Here is a 14,195-nt window from a genome sequence, read left to right on the forward strand (position 1 = left end):
GAAGATGATGGTGGCCCGAAAGACAGGTACATTGGTATCCGCGATGTCCGCGAGGCGACGAAACCGACGATCGTTAAGACGATTTATCCACCGACAGTTCTCAGGGGTCAGGAGTTTCTGTGTGGTGCACATGAATTGAGATATCTTTCGCTGGGCCGAGCTCCCCAGAAGCGGACCGTTGAACAGATAAAATGTAAAAACTACATCAATTTCGTTAATTTGACAGTTTTATATCAACCCGAAATCCTCTGTGGCTTACGGTGAAGTGACAATAAAAATACTTCCGTCAGTCCACGAAGCGAACGATCGTCTTGGAATGGATTGCACCGTGACTCTCTATCGAAGCTTCCGTCTTCTTCGATCGTAAGCCAGCCGCGGGATCGGCGGTTTGTGGGACGCCGGAAAATTGAATCGTTTTCCCTGTGACTCGGGACGGGCCACAAATCCCGTGTTGTCGTCAGTGGCGTCTATCCCGGCGTTGTGTGGACAACAATGTATCAAAAGAGTGTTAAATATATGGACGTGTCGGTTAATCCACTCGCGACAGTTGGCGTTCGTGTGGTCGAGGTCGGGAGCGGGAGCAGCAACCAGTCCCCCCAGGGGTCCGTGTTTGGGAGATTGCCTCCTCTCGTACTATTTTTCACATCTTCTTCGTGACGCGTTGGTGCGCTATAGTTGATGGTGCTGCACGCTGCATGATTAATTATTTAGGAAATTTTATTTCTACCGTTTCGGTACCCGACCCGGCGCATTAGTCTGTCTTGTGATGTCACTACCCGAAAACTTTGTATGTACAGTTGACGGTAGACGCCGTTGGAAGCTAGGGACGACTCCTCACGATCACTTCTGTTCAAAGCATTTTGTTATTTCATTTTATCTTGCTTCATCTAAAATTCGTATGCCTAAAAATTTTTATGTTGTGGAATGGAATCGTGCTTGTTGGTGCACAGTAAATAGTAGTTTGTAGTGTACATTTTATTACTCGTGCCTCCAAATACAGAACGCTTTTGATATTCTGATGCAATTGCCTACCTTTTTCTCTACAAAACGCTTGGCCAAAGTTTAGTAAAATAAAAATACATCATTAGTTCCAAATGGCTTAGCTTAGCTTGATGCCTTTCTCATTGTCGATAACTGTTCATAGCTGCGATGCCTGCGATTCCAGCAAAAGACCCAAACGATTTTGACATTAGTTAGAAAGCCTATGCTTCAGAGATGCAGTTTTCAATCCATTTTCCGATGCAATATTCCCTAACATCACTCTTTCGATTCCCGTTTCACCTTTTCCCAAGTCCAACACGGCGGACGAACAGTCGGACCACGACACGGACCGGGGGCAGGACGGAGAGTCGAGCGACGAAGGCGTTAATGTAAATCGGCCGCCGATCGGCCGACCAAGGATGACATCCGGCATGGAGTTTGGCAGAAGTCCAGACCATCACTCGGAGCTAAGGTTCGGACGAAACGCCACGAAACGCCCCTGCCACGTTGCCTCTAATTAATATCATATTTTATGTGTCTGTCCCCGCGCTCTCTCTCTCTCTTTCTTGACAGTCAAGCGACACAAGCGGTGGCCCAGCTTGGCCCAAACCACCCCCTGGGCGTTCTGAGCAACTTGACGGCCCTTAACATGAACGTGCCGAGCCTTTCGGGGCTGGCGTCGGGCCTCCATCATGGGGATGTGCTGGAGAAGCTGAAGATGCAGGTGCGCGAAATGAAGGTCGGAGCGTTGATGGGCGAGCAGATGGCCGCGGACTTTGCGGCCTCCCTGCACGCCTCCTCCCCGTTCGGGGCGGCCCTCGCGGCCAGCGCGGTCAATGGGGCCGCCAACGGGGCGCTCGGAATGTTCGCAGGGGTCGGCCGAGATGGGGCCGAGCTTCGCGGCAGTGCCGGTGGCAGCCGGGACGCATCGGGGAGCGGTAGTTCTGGTTCCGGTGGTGGCGTCGCCGCCAGCGGCGGGGGATCGCAGGGTCTATCGAGTGGCGCTCAAAATGGGGCCAATTTCTCCTTCACGCTGCCGAACGCTCCGATCAGCAAAGACGGTAAGATAGTAATGCATCCTCTGAAACGTTAAAATATGTCCTCAAAAAATACTACTACTAACATCTTCAAGCATACAAATTTAATTAATAATTATGTTGCGATAATTTGCGACAATTTTACCATGGATATCTAAAATATGCATATTCGATTCTTCTGCAAAAAGTACATGGAGTACAAGGAGTTATTCCCGTTCGAGGAAAAGTTTCTTTTAGGAACTGCCCCCTAAAGCGTCGGTGCAGCTCAAAAGTTACCTCAAACAATTCTTCGATATCTGGTTTACCTTAAAGTATGATTTATGAAACAAGCTCATAGAGGTCATAAGCTCGTTTCTTGAAGTTCCTAAGCAACTCATTTATTACTAAGGTGCCCCACATTAACGCACACAGTAGCACAACTTAGATTCTTTGCATATTGCCGGCTATTGGTCGTGACCAGATATCCAGATACTAGGGACCAGATATCGCGAATCTATTATACTGAAATATTTATTAAACAATCAGATTAGCGGACCAATCGGATCTATTTGATACTCGCTCGACGCTACGAAAATTCATGCTTCAAAATCCCATGCTCAGGCGTGCCTTGTAAAAGGTTACACACCAAAGTTGTTGAGTTGCGTGTGTTTGGTAACACTTTCACCCCGCAATCGGCGAAAGAGAAATTCTAATTTAATAGCACCTACTGACGGGCCTTTCCTTTTTTTGCACCCCTAAACTGCACCGCAGGCAATCCCGGTTCCAATTCGTCAACCTCGAGCGAAACGTCGAACTCGTCGCAGCAAAACAACGGCTGGAGCTTCGAGGAGCAATTCAAACAAGTACGACAGGTAAGCCAAGGAAACAGATACGCTTGCGTTCGCCGGTTTTCGCAACGCCATAATTTCGTAATCAAAAGATGGCAATTTTATAGCCATCGGCAAAACCTCCAATGATGAACAGTACTCCCTGGCCCCGGCCCCAACGCCGGCCCCGACGACCGTTTCGCTGCGCAGTGCAGTTGCAATTTGCAGCGGCCATTCGCGAGCATCAATATTTATGGTTACAATCATTCACGATGTTTACAATTTTAATTAACTATCAAAGCAGCAGATAAATATACTGCCAGGTCTCGCTGATTTCCACTTCGCCAACAGTGCGCCAGCGCGCAACTATGGCCGGAGATGGCCGGAGAAATCGGCCTCCGTCATAAAACCCTGAACGAACCGCGACTCGGCGAGCGGCGAGCGGCTCTGAGAGGTGGCTCTGAAGAGCGCCCGCTTAGTGCAAGATAAATTACGCCTATAACTGGCTGATTAATTGCTGATCGAAAGTCAATAGCACACTACTATCAATTAATACTCTTCGCCATCTTGAGTAACGTCCTCAGGACGTTAGGTGGGGAGCGTCGTGGCAAACGTGGCTTTCGAGTGGTCTCCGGTAACTCCGGATGGACCGATCCATTACGGTGCACTTCGGTGCACAGCGATGCGCAGCGTGTTCGATGTCAACCGTCGGTTTTTCTTGCCTAGTGCCAATAATGGGGTAATTTGAAGAGTTTCGCTCCGGAGTGACCGAAGAGAAATGCATCATTTTAGGCGCACAGCCGTTCGGTGACGGTGACATCCAGCGTCCGAAACTGGAGACCCACTTTTACCAGATAGTAGTGGTCGGCCGCGGTGGAGAAATTGACCGATTCCTTAAATGGGTTTATTGGGGAAAGCATGCTGATGCAACGAATTACAACGTTTGCCATTTGAAGATGTCAAATATGAGGTTGCTTTGGTGGGAATAAAACGAAGAAACTGATCTGCAAGAAACGTTTTACAATTTGGTAACATTTTAAGTACAGTTGTGTAACAATTGTATTACATAATTATGGGGTGTTTTTTGAAAGCAAATTAGGATTTGGCCAACAGTCTAAATACTGTATTTTATCCTGCATAGTTCACGCCCGGATTTTTGGATCGAAAATCTTGGAAAAACCCTAGTCAATAGATTACCGAAGGTCTCAGCTACATCAGTAACATGTAGATCATCACTCTCTTCATAAATTACCTCACCCTCTTTCCCATCCAAATTATTTGTAACTCCTGTCCTTTTAAAAGACTTAACAATGACTTCTTTCTGGATATCATCCGAAGCATGAAGAACCCATCCACACACTTGCTGGATACTAGTTCTAGTTCAAACTTCCTTTCAGCAGCTCTGTTGCCATTTTCCTTGGCAAATTGAATTACTAATAACTTAAATTCAGCTGTGTAAGCCATTCCTTTACGCTTCGCATTCATATTGGATTGCCGATAATCACAATCTAAAATTAGCAAAAAATAAAAGTAGGATTAGCATTATGCAAGAAAACGGTTACTAAGTTTGAGAAAATAACAACTTGCGTATTTGTCAATAAGTTTGACGAATTAAGTGTTCGTCTCGCTTACTCCTCATCTCGCTCATAACACTTGGTTTTCTTCGAGTACAATAAATTTTGACTACCGTAGTGTAAGTCGCAGACGATTTTCAAGCCTCAAACAAGCGGACAAAAAGGACGACTTATACAGGATAAAAAAGCGCAGTTTTTGATTGCTTCCCGTTGATAGAGTACTCGGTTATGCTCAGCATTCTCACGTAGCCGGCCTGGGTTCCATCATAATCCTGGGTCCTAGGTTAAAAATCCATCATAATGACGATATATGAGAAGCACTGCTAGATGGCCTTTTGCGAAGTCTTTTTGAGCATCTATAGCATAGTTTCTTCAATAACTTGTCTGATAGTTTCGTTCAGCGCCCTCATTGAATGTCGTTTGCTCGTATAACGCTGCGATTCCAAATATCTCGATTAAAATTCTCTAGTGATACGTAATCATATGGTTTCGAAAGGCATGGTTTGTTTGCAGCGTTCGAAAAGTCGGGAGTTCTCTCTCTTCGTTCATAGCGCGGCGGTTTGACTAACGAACAAGTTGATCCAGATACGATTTTTCCAATATTAACTGTCCGATCGTCCAAAGCAATCGGATATTTTTAGGAAACTTTCACGATTCCCAAACAGTGTTTTTACCAAAAATTACCCTTCGAATCGTAGAATTATAAACCATTAACGGCCGGTCGACGGTAATGGAAGTGCGTTTGTTACAACACTCTTATGAAATGAGTGATCATCGGAATCACGGCCTCGGCCTACCCGTAGTTGTACCCCCTGCCGAACGAAAATCGTGTCACGTAATCTGATATAAATTTACCCCCAAAAACAGTAGACAGAAAAAACAGGGACTTTTGGTCGGGGTCTCCTGGTCGCTACGCCTCGGTCTCATCGGTCGACCCAAGCAGCATGTTCGATATTATTATTTTTTATGTCTTTACTAATCGATTTACGTGTGGCGGCGGTCCACATACACCGGCGGGGCAGGGTACCGGACCCGTCCCGGCGTGCCCACGTCGCTGTAGAGTCGCGGTGGTCCAGAAATAGCTGCTTCCATTCCCGATCCCATGGTGCGCGGTGTGGCATTCCACCACCCGAATTCTAATCCACACCACATCGGACGGAGTCCGCCGTGTGTGTGTGTCGGCCTCTTATGCGGTGTCCTGTCAAATGCCAACGCCTGTTTGAATCATCGAATGGCCGTTCCAAGAAGAAAGAAACACATCAGAGTTTTCGGGGGGGTTTTGTTTTTTTTTGCTGTTCGGTTGACGTTGATTGATTAATAATTTCGCTCCAATGATCGGAAAAGTGTTGCGCAGTTTTTCCACTTTTCCTAGCGTGCTTCTGTGCAATTTGATTGACACCAAAATGCCCCGCACTGTGTTTTCCTTCACCGGCAACGGTATTGTCCGTGGGGGGACTGTGTTTTAAAACCATCCATACAATGTGGTCATCGAAGGACATCGGACCGAATGGCGGTGAAATCATCGCTGACCGTCGCTGACTTTTCGACGCCGATTTTCATGGCCGTTCGGCTGGCCGCGGCTTAATTAGACGACCATATTTATTCCCTCATGCGCGCGTCATACGACGAGGCGTTGGGAATTTGTCGAGCATGTCCACCACCACCACCACCACCATGTGATCATGTTTGCACTCCGTCTGACAAGCCGCCCTGCCGCCGAGACATCCGACTCGGGGACGTTCGGAATAAAGTAATCAACCGCAGGAGCGGCGCGAGATAGGAGAGCCCGTCCGTCCGGACCAGTTCGGGTGAAGGGTGTGCAGTTTTTTTTTTATGGTCCATGTTTGCCAATCGTCACCGTGGCCCTCGGATCCTCGTGCTTGATCGGATGATCGTGATGATCGTGGGGTTGCGCCGCGACTGTGCCAATGTTTTAATTTGACATAATGTCACGTCCGTCTAATTAAATTAACTTCACTTGGAACGGAATCGGAAACCGAACGCGGATTGTGTTGCCACCGTCGAAGATACGACAACAAAAGCGACCGGTTCAGTTGGCGCACCCGTCCACTGGTTGCAACAATCTGGCATTTTTATTACCCAAAGTGCAGATGGCTTTCATCACGCCTGGAAATTGCAGTGGCGATTTAGCGTCTTGAACCTTGAACGCGCCAATTGCAGATTCGAGGGTCTCCTGCTCGTTGCGTGAAAAGTGCATCTTGGCGTCGCTGTCTCCTGTGCGATTGAGTGATCAGAGTGCAGCGCAAACGGGGTCCATCGATCATCACGCACGCTAAGGTGGACGGAGCTCACGCACGGCTACGGTCGCCAAACCTAATTGAAGCCGGGAGGAAGCCGATAGAAGCTCGACGCAGATCGTGACTGGCGGTGAGCCGGGATCCTGAGGTCGGCCCAACATTACAAAATGCATGCCCAGCGCAAAACGGAACGCATCGTGCGTCGTTCGTCTGTAATATATGCCGATGCATTTGTCTTTTAGCCACATTTCAATTTGGTTCGATGGGGAGTGATACCACCACGCACAACATAGTTGGTGGGCTTTTTATGCGCGTTCGCTTGGAATGGACCGCTTGCCCCGGAGGTCACCGGAGGGATGCGCATGCCTTCGCATAACAGAGCCCATGTACCGTCCTGTCTAAGATGATATTTCATAGTGCATGGCCGATGGTAGGTGCAACAATTTCGTCTGCCGTTAGTGGAGTGGACGGGTCCAAAAGGGCGATTGGAATTGCACTCAATCGCCCCGCACGTCTATCGGTAGTTTCAATTCAAGAATTCAACATAGGCTGGTAGAAAGTATTGCGTACCATTTCGAAGATATCTTTTCCGACTTCCGACTTGTGGTTTTTGAATTTCATTCAATTGCCATTTGTGACGGAACAGTTGTTGTTGTGTTATTATAGAGACTTTGAGCGCAGCTTCATTCGTCTCTTAGTTGGCTATTGTGGTCGTTGCTAGAGGTTGTTGCTGGTTGAAGTTTATCTCAAAGTATTCAGATTTAGGTGTATAATCCGGGATATGGTTGGGATATGTCTAGTTCTATTTCACAAATTGATCTTTCTAAGGAGTAGCCATAGCAGTCCAGGAGAATGTGGGCTACTGTAATATCAACTTCGCAGAACTGACATAAAGGCTTACTGAATCCTACTGGGTCTAATAGGTGTGAGTGTGTTAGTCTGATGTGTCCAATCCTCAGTCGAGATAGGACTTTTTGATGTTGACTAGAGGTGTTGTCCGTCCCCGGCGTGATGGAAGTTTTGATATATCTGAGGGAGCTTTTATTCCATTCACGTTGCCAGTGGTTGGCAATGTTTTCGGAGGTTATTCTAGGAGTCTGGCTTGGTTAGCGAGGTTGTCGGCTATTGAATTCCCTTGGATTCCAGAGTGACCGAGGATCCAACAGAGGGTCGTTTTTTGGGATACGGTGATTTCATTACGGTGATTACTTTTATGGACCCCTTTTCCAGGGCCTGTAGGACACTTGCGGAGTCAGTGAAGACAATGTTCAACTGATCCCATCTATAGTGTATCTCTCAGCTGCAATAGTGAGGGCTACTGCTGCGGCTGAAAAAATGGAAGTGTGATCAGGGAGTCGGATTGCGCGATCCACTGTGTCTGAGTGGATACCACAACCTGTTGTGGGTGTGTAAACGGAACCGTCGGTGTAGATGTGTTTGTGGTTATGATATTTTATACAGATTAGCTTGTGAAGGGTTTGGGTAGATTTGATGCTGATATTTTTCTTTTGAATGAGGATTTTCAAAGTTCAGTCTGTTTGGGGTGGGATTGACTTCAAAGGCCTTGTTTCAAGCCTTAGGAGTTCTTGTGTTTTGGGGAGTTTTTGTTTTGTTAGGAAGAAGAGTGTTTTGTTTGTTCTTTGAAGGAAGTTGGCGGGTTTGAACCCTTTTTCTATGAGTCTGCTTGTGGAGTCAGTTAGTTTTTTGAGAAGCACCAGGTGGAAGGGTAGTAGTCCCATCTCACATAGGGTGGATTCGGTGGGGTTTTGTGACGGAACAAATTCAATCAAAATGACAGGAGAACGATAAAGGCGACAGAATTATTTGAAACACTTGATCGTCTGGCTTGTTTTGGATGAAGACAAAATGGTTTGATCTGTGAAACGGTTGAATTCTCATTGTGACCCATTGGCTATCGAGTAAACACCTAAACTACGAAAGAGATTCTCCGACTGCTTTAAATGATTCATGAGCTGAAAATCTCCATCTTTCGCAAGTACACGGAACTGTTTTAACCCCCAAACGCCAAACATCCGTGACCTCAACCAACATATCTGCTTTCCATTAGACGAGAAAGAATGCTGTGAAATTGAGAACAACACCGTAATGGGGGCTCCGATAGGAGCGAGCCAAAATAACCTCAAACCAGCAACAGTTGTTGCCTCTACCGGGGGACGTTTCGTTGCAAACGACACCTGTACTTCCTACGCCCGAGACTCCCGGGGCCGGTTTGGATTCAGATAGAGTCCATTAATTCATCGCTGTGTGTGTTCGCGTTCGGCGGAAGCAACGTAACCCGGCCATCACACCATCTTGGCGACCCCACCTGGGCGGAGTGGAAGGGTTGAACGCCAGACTTGACAGGTTCTTTGCCGTCGAAAACACCACCATCCACCCATCCGGGGGAATATAAATGACATCGATATTAAAATGATTTCTGCTAGATGGAACCCATCTTGACGGCGCTGGTTCGGCGTGGTCCGCATCGGAACGGTCACCCGAGATGATCTTGACCAGTCAATCGAAGGATAATGCGGGGCGTAAAAATAATCTCGAACACGACGACGACGACGCATTACACGAAAAGTCTGGACGTGTTCCCCGAGTCTGGTGCTTCAGTTTTGTGCAACTCAACCATTTTAACTACACAGAATTGGCAGACGCATGAAACACGGCGTCGGCAAGGTAGCGGGAGCCATTTAAAATGGGAATCAATTGGAGGTGGCCCTGAAAACGGCTACATTCACGAATTTTGCCCGCCGCACGTCACGATCGGGGTTTGAATTAGAACGCGCACATGTCGGCAGGACCAAATAATAGCGAGCACATTCTTCCCGATCCGTCTGACGTTGTAATAATTTATCCCAAATTATTCTCTCTTCGCTCCACGGCGACCATGCGGAGTACGCAGGCCGGTGCGCAGGGTGGTGGAGCAATTTGCCGCTGGTCTTTATTATTTTTTTTCTTCTTATAAATAAGCTGTCGCTGTGCTTCTAATTTATAAAAAATGGCCCGCTCGGCGGCCAGCCGAATATTCAAATTATATTAAATAAGCTTATCACGAAAGCTTCTGAATTTCCGAGCGTTAGCGCCCACGGATCACGGCGCGCAGTTTTGGCGCACCGCATCTCCCTTCTTAGGCTCGGTTTCTCACCTTCCCGCTGCGTCTAAGGGCAGGCACGGCCAAAGGGCGCCTCTCCTCCGCTTCACCCAGGGATGCATAAAAATTATCATCCCAGAAAACCGGGAGCGCGTTTGCCCGTTCGTTCGCATGTCTTCGCAGGCGCAGGCTGAAAACAAATGATCAAACCCAGGGCTCCCAGGGACGCTGTCGGGCCGGGCGAAGAACTTTTATCAGCCTGCGTGAGCCTAATGATGCGATTCCGGTCGATTGTGCACTCGGGGAGCTGGGAAATAATACATTTCGACGATACCCATCCCGATCCCGGGCATGTGGCCGTCGACGATGCAACCACCGGCCAGGCCTGCCAGGCTCGCAACGGACAGGGGAATAAAATAATCTTCGGAGCGGCGTTGCGTAGCCGTGGCCACGTCTTTGGCCACGATTGATTGGTCAATTTGTTGCTGAGCTCCAACTGCTACTGCAGAACGCAACGCCGGTCGCTGGAGGCAATGTTTTCGACGCTGAACAACGCAACGCTGTGAGCTGTGATGCACCTTCGTCCTTTCCGGGACGATGAATTCAACGTCAATTCGTCAATGTTCTCGGTCTCTCGATTCCGGTGCAACTCAACAACCAATAACACGAAGACATACTTCTTGCTCAGTCGTTGAGCCCTTGCTTCCTTGCTTTGCGATCTATTTGCGAACCGTTCTGCGAGCAATCGCTCCTTCACAAGCACTCTTGTGTGTCCCGGTCCCGATCGTGTTCAATTCTTCGGATTTTGGAGCAAACCTCGGTCGAAAAGGAACTCTTAGAACATGCTGTGCTGCTGCAAATTTTATCTCCAAAACATAGACCAAAACATAGTCTAATGAAATGCTTAAGACATGCATTTTCGAGCCTCATTGATATCGGTTTAGCTTTCTGGAAACATTCTAAGTTCAAGAGATGCTGATGATTTTACTTCGTATCAAACATTTGTGTTCCTCATAGACCCCGTCGGTCGTAAACTACATTCCATTCCTGCGATGGCTAAGAGGGTTTTGTCAGTTTTGGACAGAGTCCATATCTTAGTTACGTACATTTTGGGATTATAAAGGTTCTACATAACCCCAGCTTCAAGTAGTTTCCTCTGACTATAGAAAGACCTATCGGATGGTAGCACCCTAGCGCGAATCTCCTCAGTTATGTCTATAGTTAGTGCTAACCTTTGACCCTAGCTCGAGCTCGAGACGACTTGAAACTTTCGGTCACCTTTTAGTACGCCACCTCTACGTCAATCTCTATTTCAGTCTGAGCTACATCGGAGAGCCTTCGACCTATAATGTCTATGTCATCAGCATAGGCCAGGATCTGACTGGACTTGAAGTAGACGATCTGTGAGGTCTCTACTCGGGACGGATGGCTCGCTTCAGCGCGATGATGGAAAGGAGACAGGCTTGGGGAAATCCTTTTGTAGTAGCGAAGGGATTAGAGAGTTTTCCGTACATTTTCACTTGCCTTGTGATGTTGGTCATGGTCATTCTAATAAGGCTGATAAGTGCGGTCAGTATTCCGAAACTAATCAGGGAGAAGATCTTGTAGATTATAGACTTCCTACACAGTATCCTGTCTCCCTTTTTGAGTGCGAGGTACATGACGCCAAGATTCCCGTCACAAGGTATCGATTCGATATACCAGATATCATTTGGTGAATCTCGTTCTACACTATTTCTCCTCCATTCTTTACGAGATCGGCTACAATCCCGTCGGTGTCTGGTGCTTTGTTATTCTTTAGTCGATAGCCCTCCGGATCTCTTCGATGCTCGAAGACAGAAGCAGATTTGGATTTGAGAAGCAGAAGCATAGTGGAGTTTCTGGCTACTCCGTAATTTGGACATTGAGTAGTTCATCAAAATACTGGGCCCATCGCAAGATGACCTCTGGCTAATTACTGACCAGATTTCCAACCTTGTCCTGACAGCAAGTGACTTTAAGTACGAAATTGTTTCGGTGGCCTGCTTTGTAAAACTGTCTTGTGAGTCCATATCGCACTCTGGTTTTCATCAAGTCAACCGTCGATACGCCTAAGACTTCTTGAACACAGATTAACAAGTCATGCAGGAATAATTCGGTCAATATGACATTAGCGTGGTTGAAACACATTAGTTGCGCAACAGTGTAGATTCTCTATGGGCCACATAAAGAACATCATGTTTCTGGCAAAAAACATCAAACGCGCATTCACAAGAGTGTTAATAGCTTCTAACTCAGCTAAAGTTCGAGTGGCGGCCGAATGCAATTGTCGATAGGTTTGGCGGTGCATCTTCGGCACTGTGGAATGTAGCAACCCCGTACCAGGAATTTGGAATAAATGCACTAATTGAGTTAACACCCACCGTTGTTCTGTGCGAAAATGCAGCACCCGCGCATAGTTTTCCGTGGGCGTCCTACTGTTCCACGATCTCGCCAAAAGATTCATTCTTAAGACTCGAGATTCGAGATTCGAATTGACTGTGGAATGTGCGCCAATCTCCCAATGGGTTCGGGTCGCTACTGGCCAAAGTTGAAACACTTTCAGGCGGGCAAAACAAAGGCAACCGGCGTTTCCCAGTGCACCAGTGCCGTGTTCGGTGCATTCCAAGTGCATGCACGCTGAACTAATTAAATCCTAATGTACCGCAAACGCCCCGGCAGTTTTTCATCACGCTTTACGACCGACAACCGAGCGAACCGCTTCCGGGACATTATGCCGCTTAAAAAAAAAGCGAACGAACAACCGCCATCAATGACAATCATCGCAATGGCGCTCGCGTGGAAGAGATATTTCTCAAACTTGCGAATGTGCACCGAAAGCCCATAAAGTACCACGATTTAAAGCGGCGCAAGAGGAATTTCGCGTCCCGCGCTTAGATGTCGGCGGTGCACAGGTTGTAAGTCGCCGGGACATAGCATGGCAGAAGTGTGAATTGACCGATGTTTCACGGGGACGCTGATTCGTGCACGACGCCGACCGCCGACTGCGATTTAAAGCGTTTCACGTGCTGCGAGCCGCGTCTTCGTCTCGTTTGTGGTAGATTAATTTGCTGATAGATGTTTTATTGTGTTTTACACGATGTACATTACTCTTTTTCTCGCGCTTGCTCGCTGCATCCATCATACGCCATGGTGCGCGTTTGGCGTTTTCTCGCAGACGCGAAAGGATCTTGCCTCATCTTGTCTGTGGCGGCTTCTTCGCGGCGGCACAGGCCAGAAAGGCCAAGAGAATGCTAATTTCGCCCTCGCACGCGCACTCCCTCAACACTTCACTTTGCCGTTCGCGTGATTTGAAGTGCATGAGAGGGGCTGGATGTAGGGGCCACCTCGTTGCCATCCCGGTTGCATCCCGGGCGCTAATATGCAACTGCAGTACGGAACGCGAAGAGGAACGCCAATGCGCTTGGTTTAGGTGAGTTGCACTGTCTCGTTGGTTCCGTTTTTGGCCACACCAAAGGCGGTCGACTCGAACGTAATGGGTTCTTTTTCGGTCATGTGTTGGTGGGATTTGTAATACATTTTTTGCGTTAATTGAACATTGTTGCTATACATTGAACATTGAACAGGCTATACTGGCAATTAATCTATCTATGGAGGGTAGGAAAATTGTGGAATTATTGTGGAATATTGTTATTGGAATGGAAATTGTAATAATGGAAATTGTGGAATATTGTGGGAATTAAAATTAATTAATCTGTGGAGGGTAGGAAAATTGACTTATGGTGTCAAATCGAGTATTGCACTCAGTGTTGGTAGTTTTATGTTTTATAGTATATGTATACGCTTCCAAGAATGCATTTAGTAAATGTAACAAAACTAATTTTCTGGCTCGCCGGGAATGGCATCCGGTGACAAAATTTCCGGTCTTAGTCGGACCTCTCTCAGTTCAAAACATTTCCATCGCTTTTCCAATAGTGGCTTTAGTAACCTATATCACCAATGACGTCAGGCGACATTTTGTACTCGATAGTTTTGGTCGAGTTTGTGCCGAAATGATCACGAAATGATCACAAAAATGTGATGCAAAACCATCATGAGGAAGTGGAACCAAGAATTGTTTCTCCACAAATCTGGTCTTGACGCACAGCATTTTGCAAACCAAACCACTAAACCACAAGGATCGAAGACAACTGGTTACTGTTATTTTTTGGCCACAGCACCAGATCGGTAAACACATCCTGAAGCCAGTTATTAAACATTTTGATTTTTAATGTGTGCTTCGTTGTTGAATAAGCAAAAACCAAGGTCGCTCTAGATAAAAAAAATTGAATTGCTGTGCTGATTTAGGATTTAAAAAGTGATTTGTCGGGTTGTGCGTTGTTTTTGTTGAGTAATGTGGTTTGAACAATATTAAGGTCTGTTCTTTGTTTCGCGTAAATTTGTATGTTTGATGGTGATTT

At 47.0% G+C, this 14,195-nt stretch overlaps 1 protein-coding gene across 1 annotated transcript in view; it reads left to right on the forward strand.

The window, feature by feature from the left end:
- The first annotated feature begins 1,385 nt into the window (after positions 1-1,385).
- Positions 1,386-14,195, forward strand: part of LOC128278963 (protein dead ringer) — an 87,632-nt gene continuing 74,822 nt past the window's right edge. Inside the window, exons 1-3 of the mRNA XM_053017686.1 lie at positions 1,386-1,453; positions 1,555-2,042; positions 2,769-2,869. Coding sequence (XP_052873646.1) covers positions 1,401-1,453; positions 1,555-2,042; positions 2,769-2,869 — 642 coding nt within the window. The 5' untranslated portion in view covers positions 1,386-1,400. The remainder of the gene's footprint in view (positions 1,454-1,554; positions 2,043-2,768; positions 2,870-14,195) is intronic.

This window comes from Anopheles cruzii, chromosome 2 (genome assembly GCF_943734635.1).
Source record: "Anopheles cruzii chromosome 2, idAnoCruzAS_RS32_06, whole genome shotgun sequence".
Taxonomy (NCBI): domain Eukaryota; kingdom Metazoa; phylum Arthropoda; class Insecta; order Diptera; family Culicidae; genus Anopheles; species Anopheles cruzii.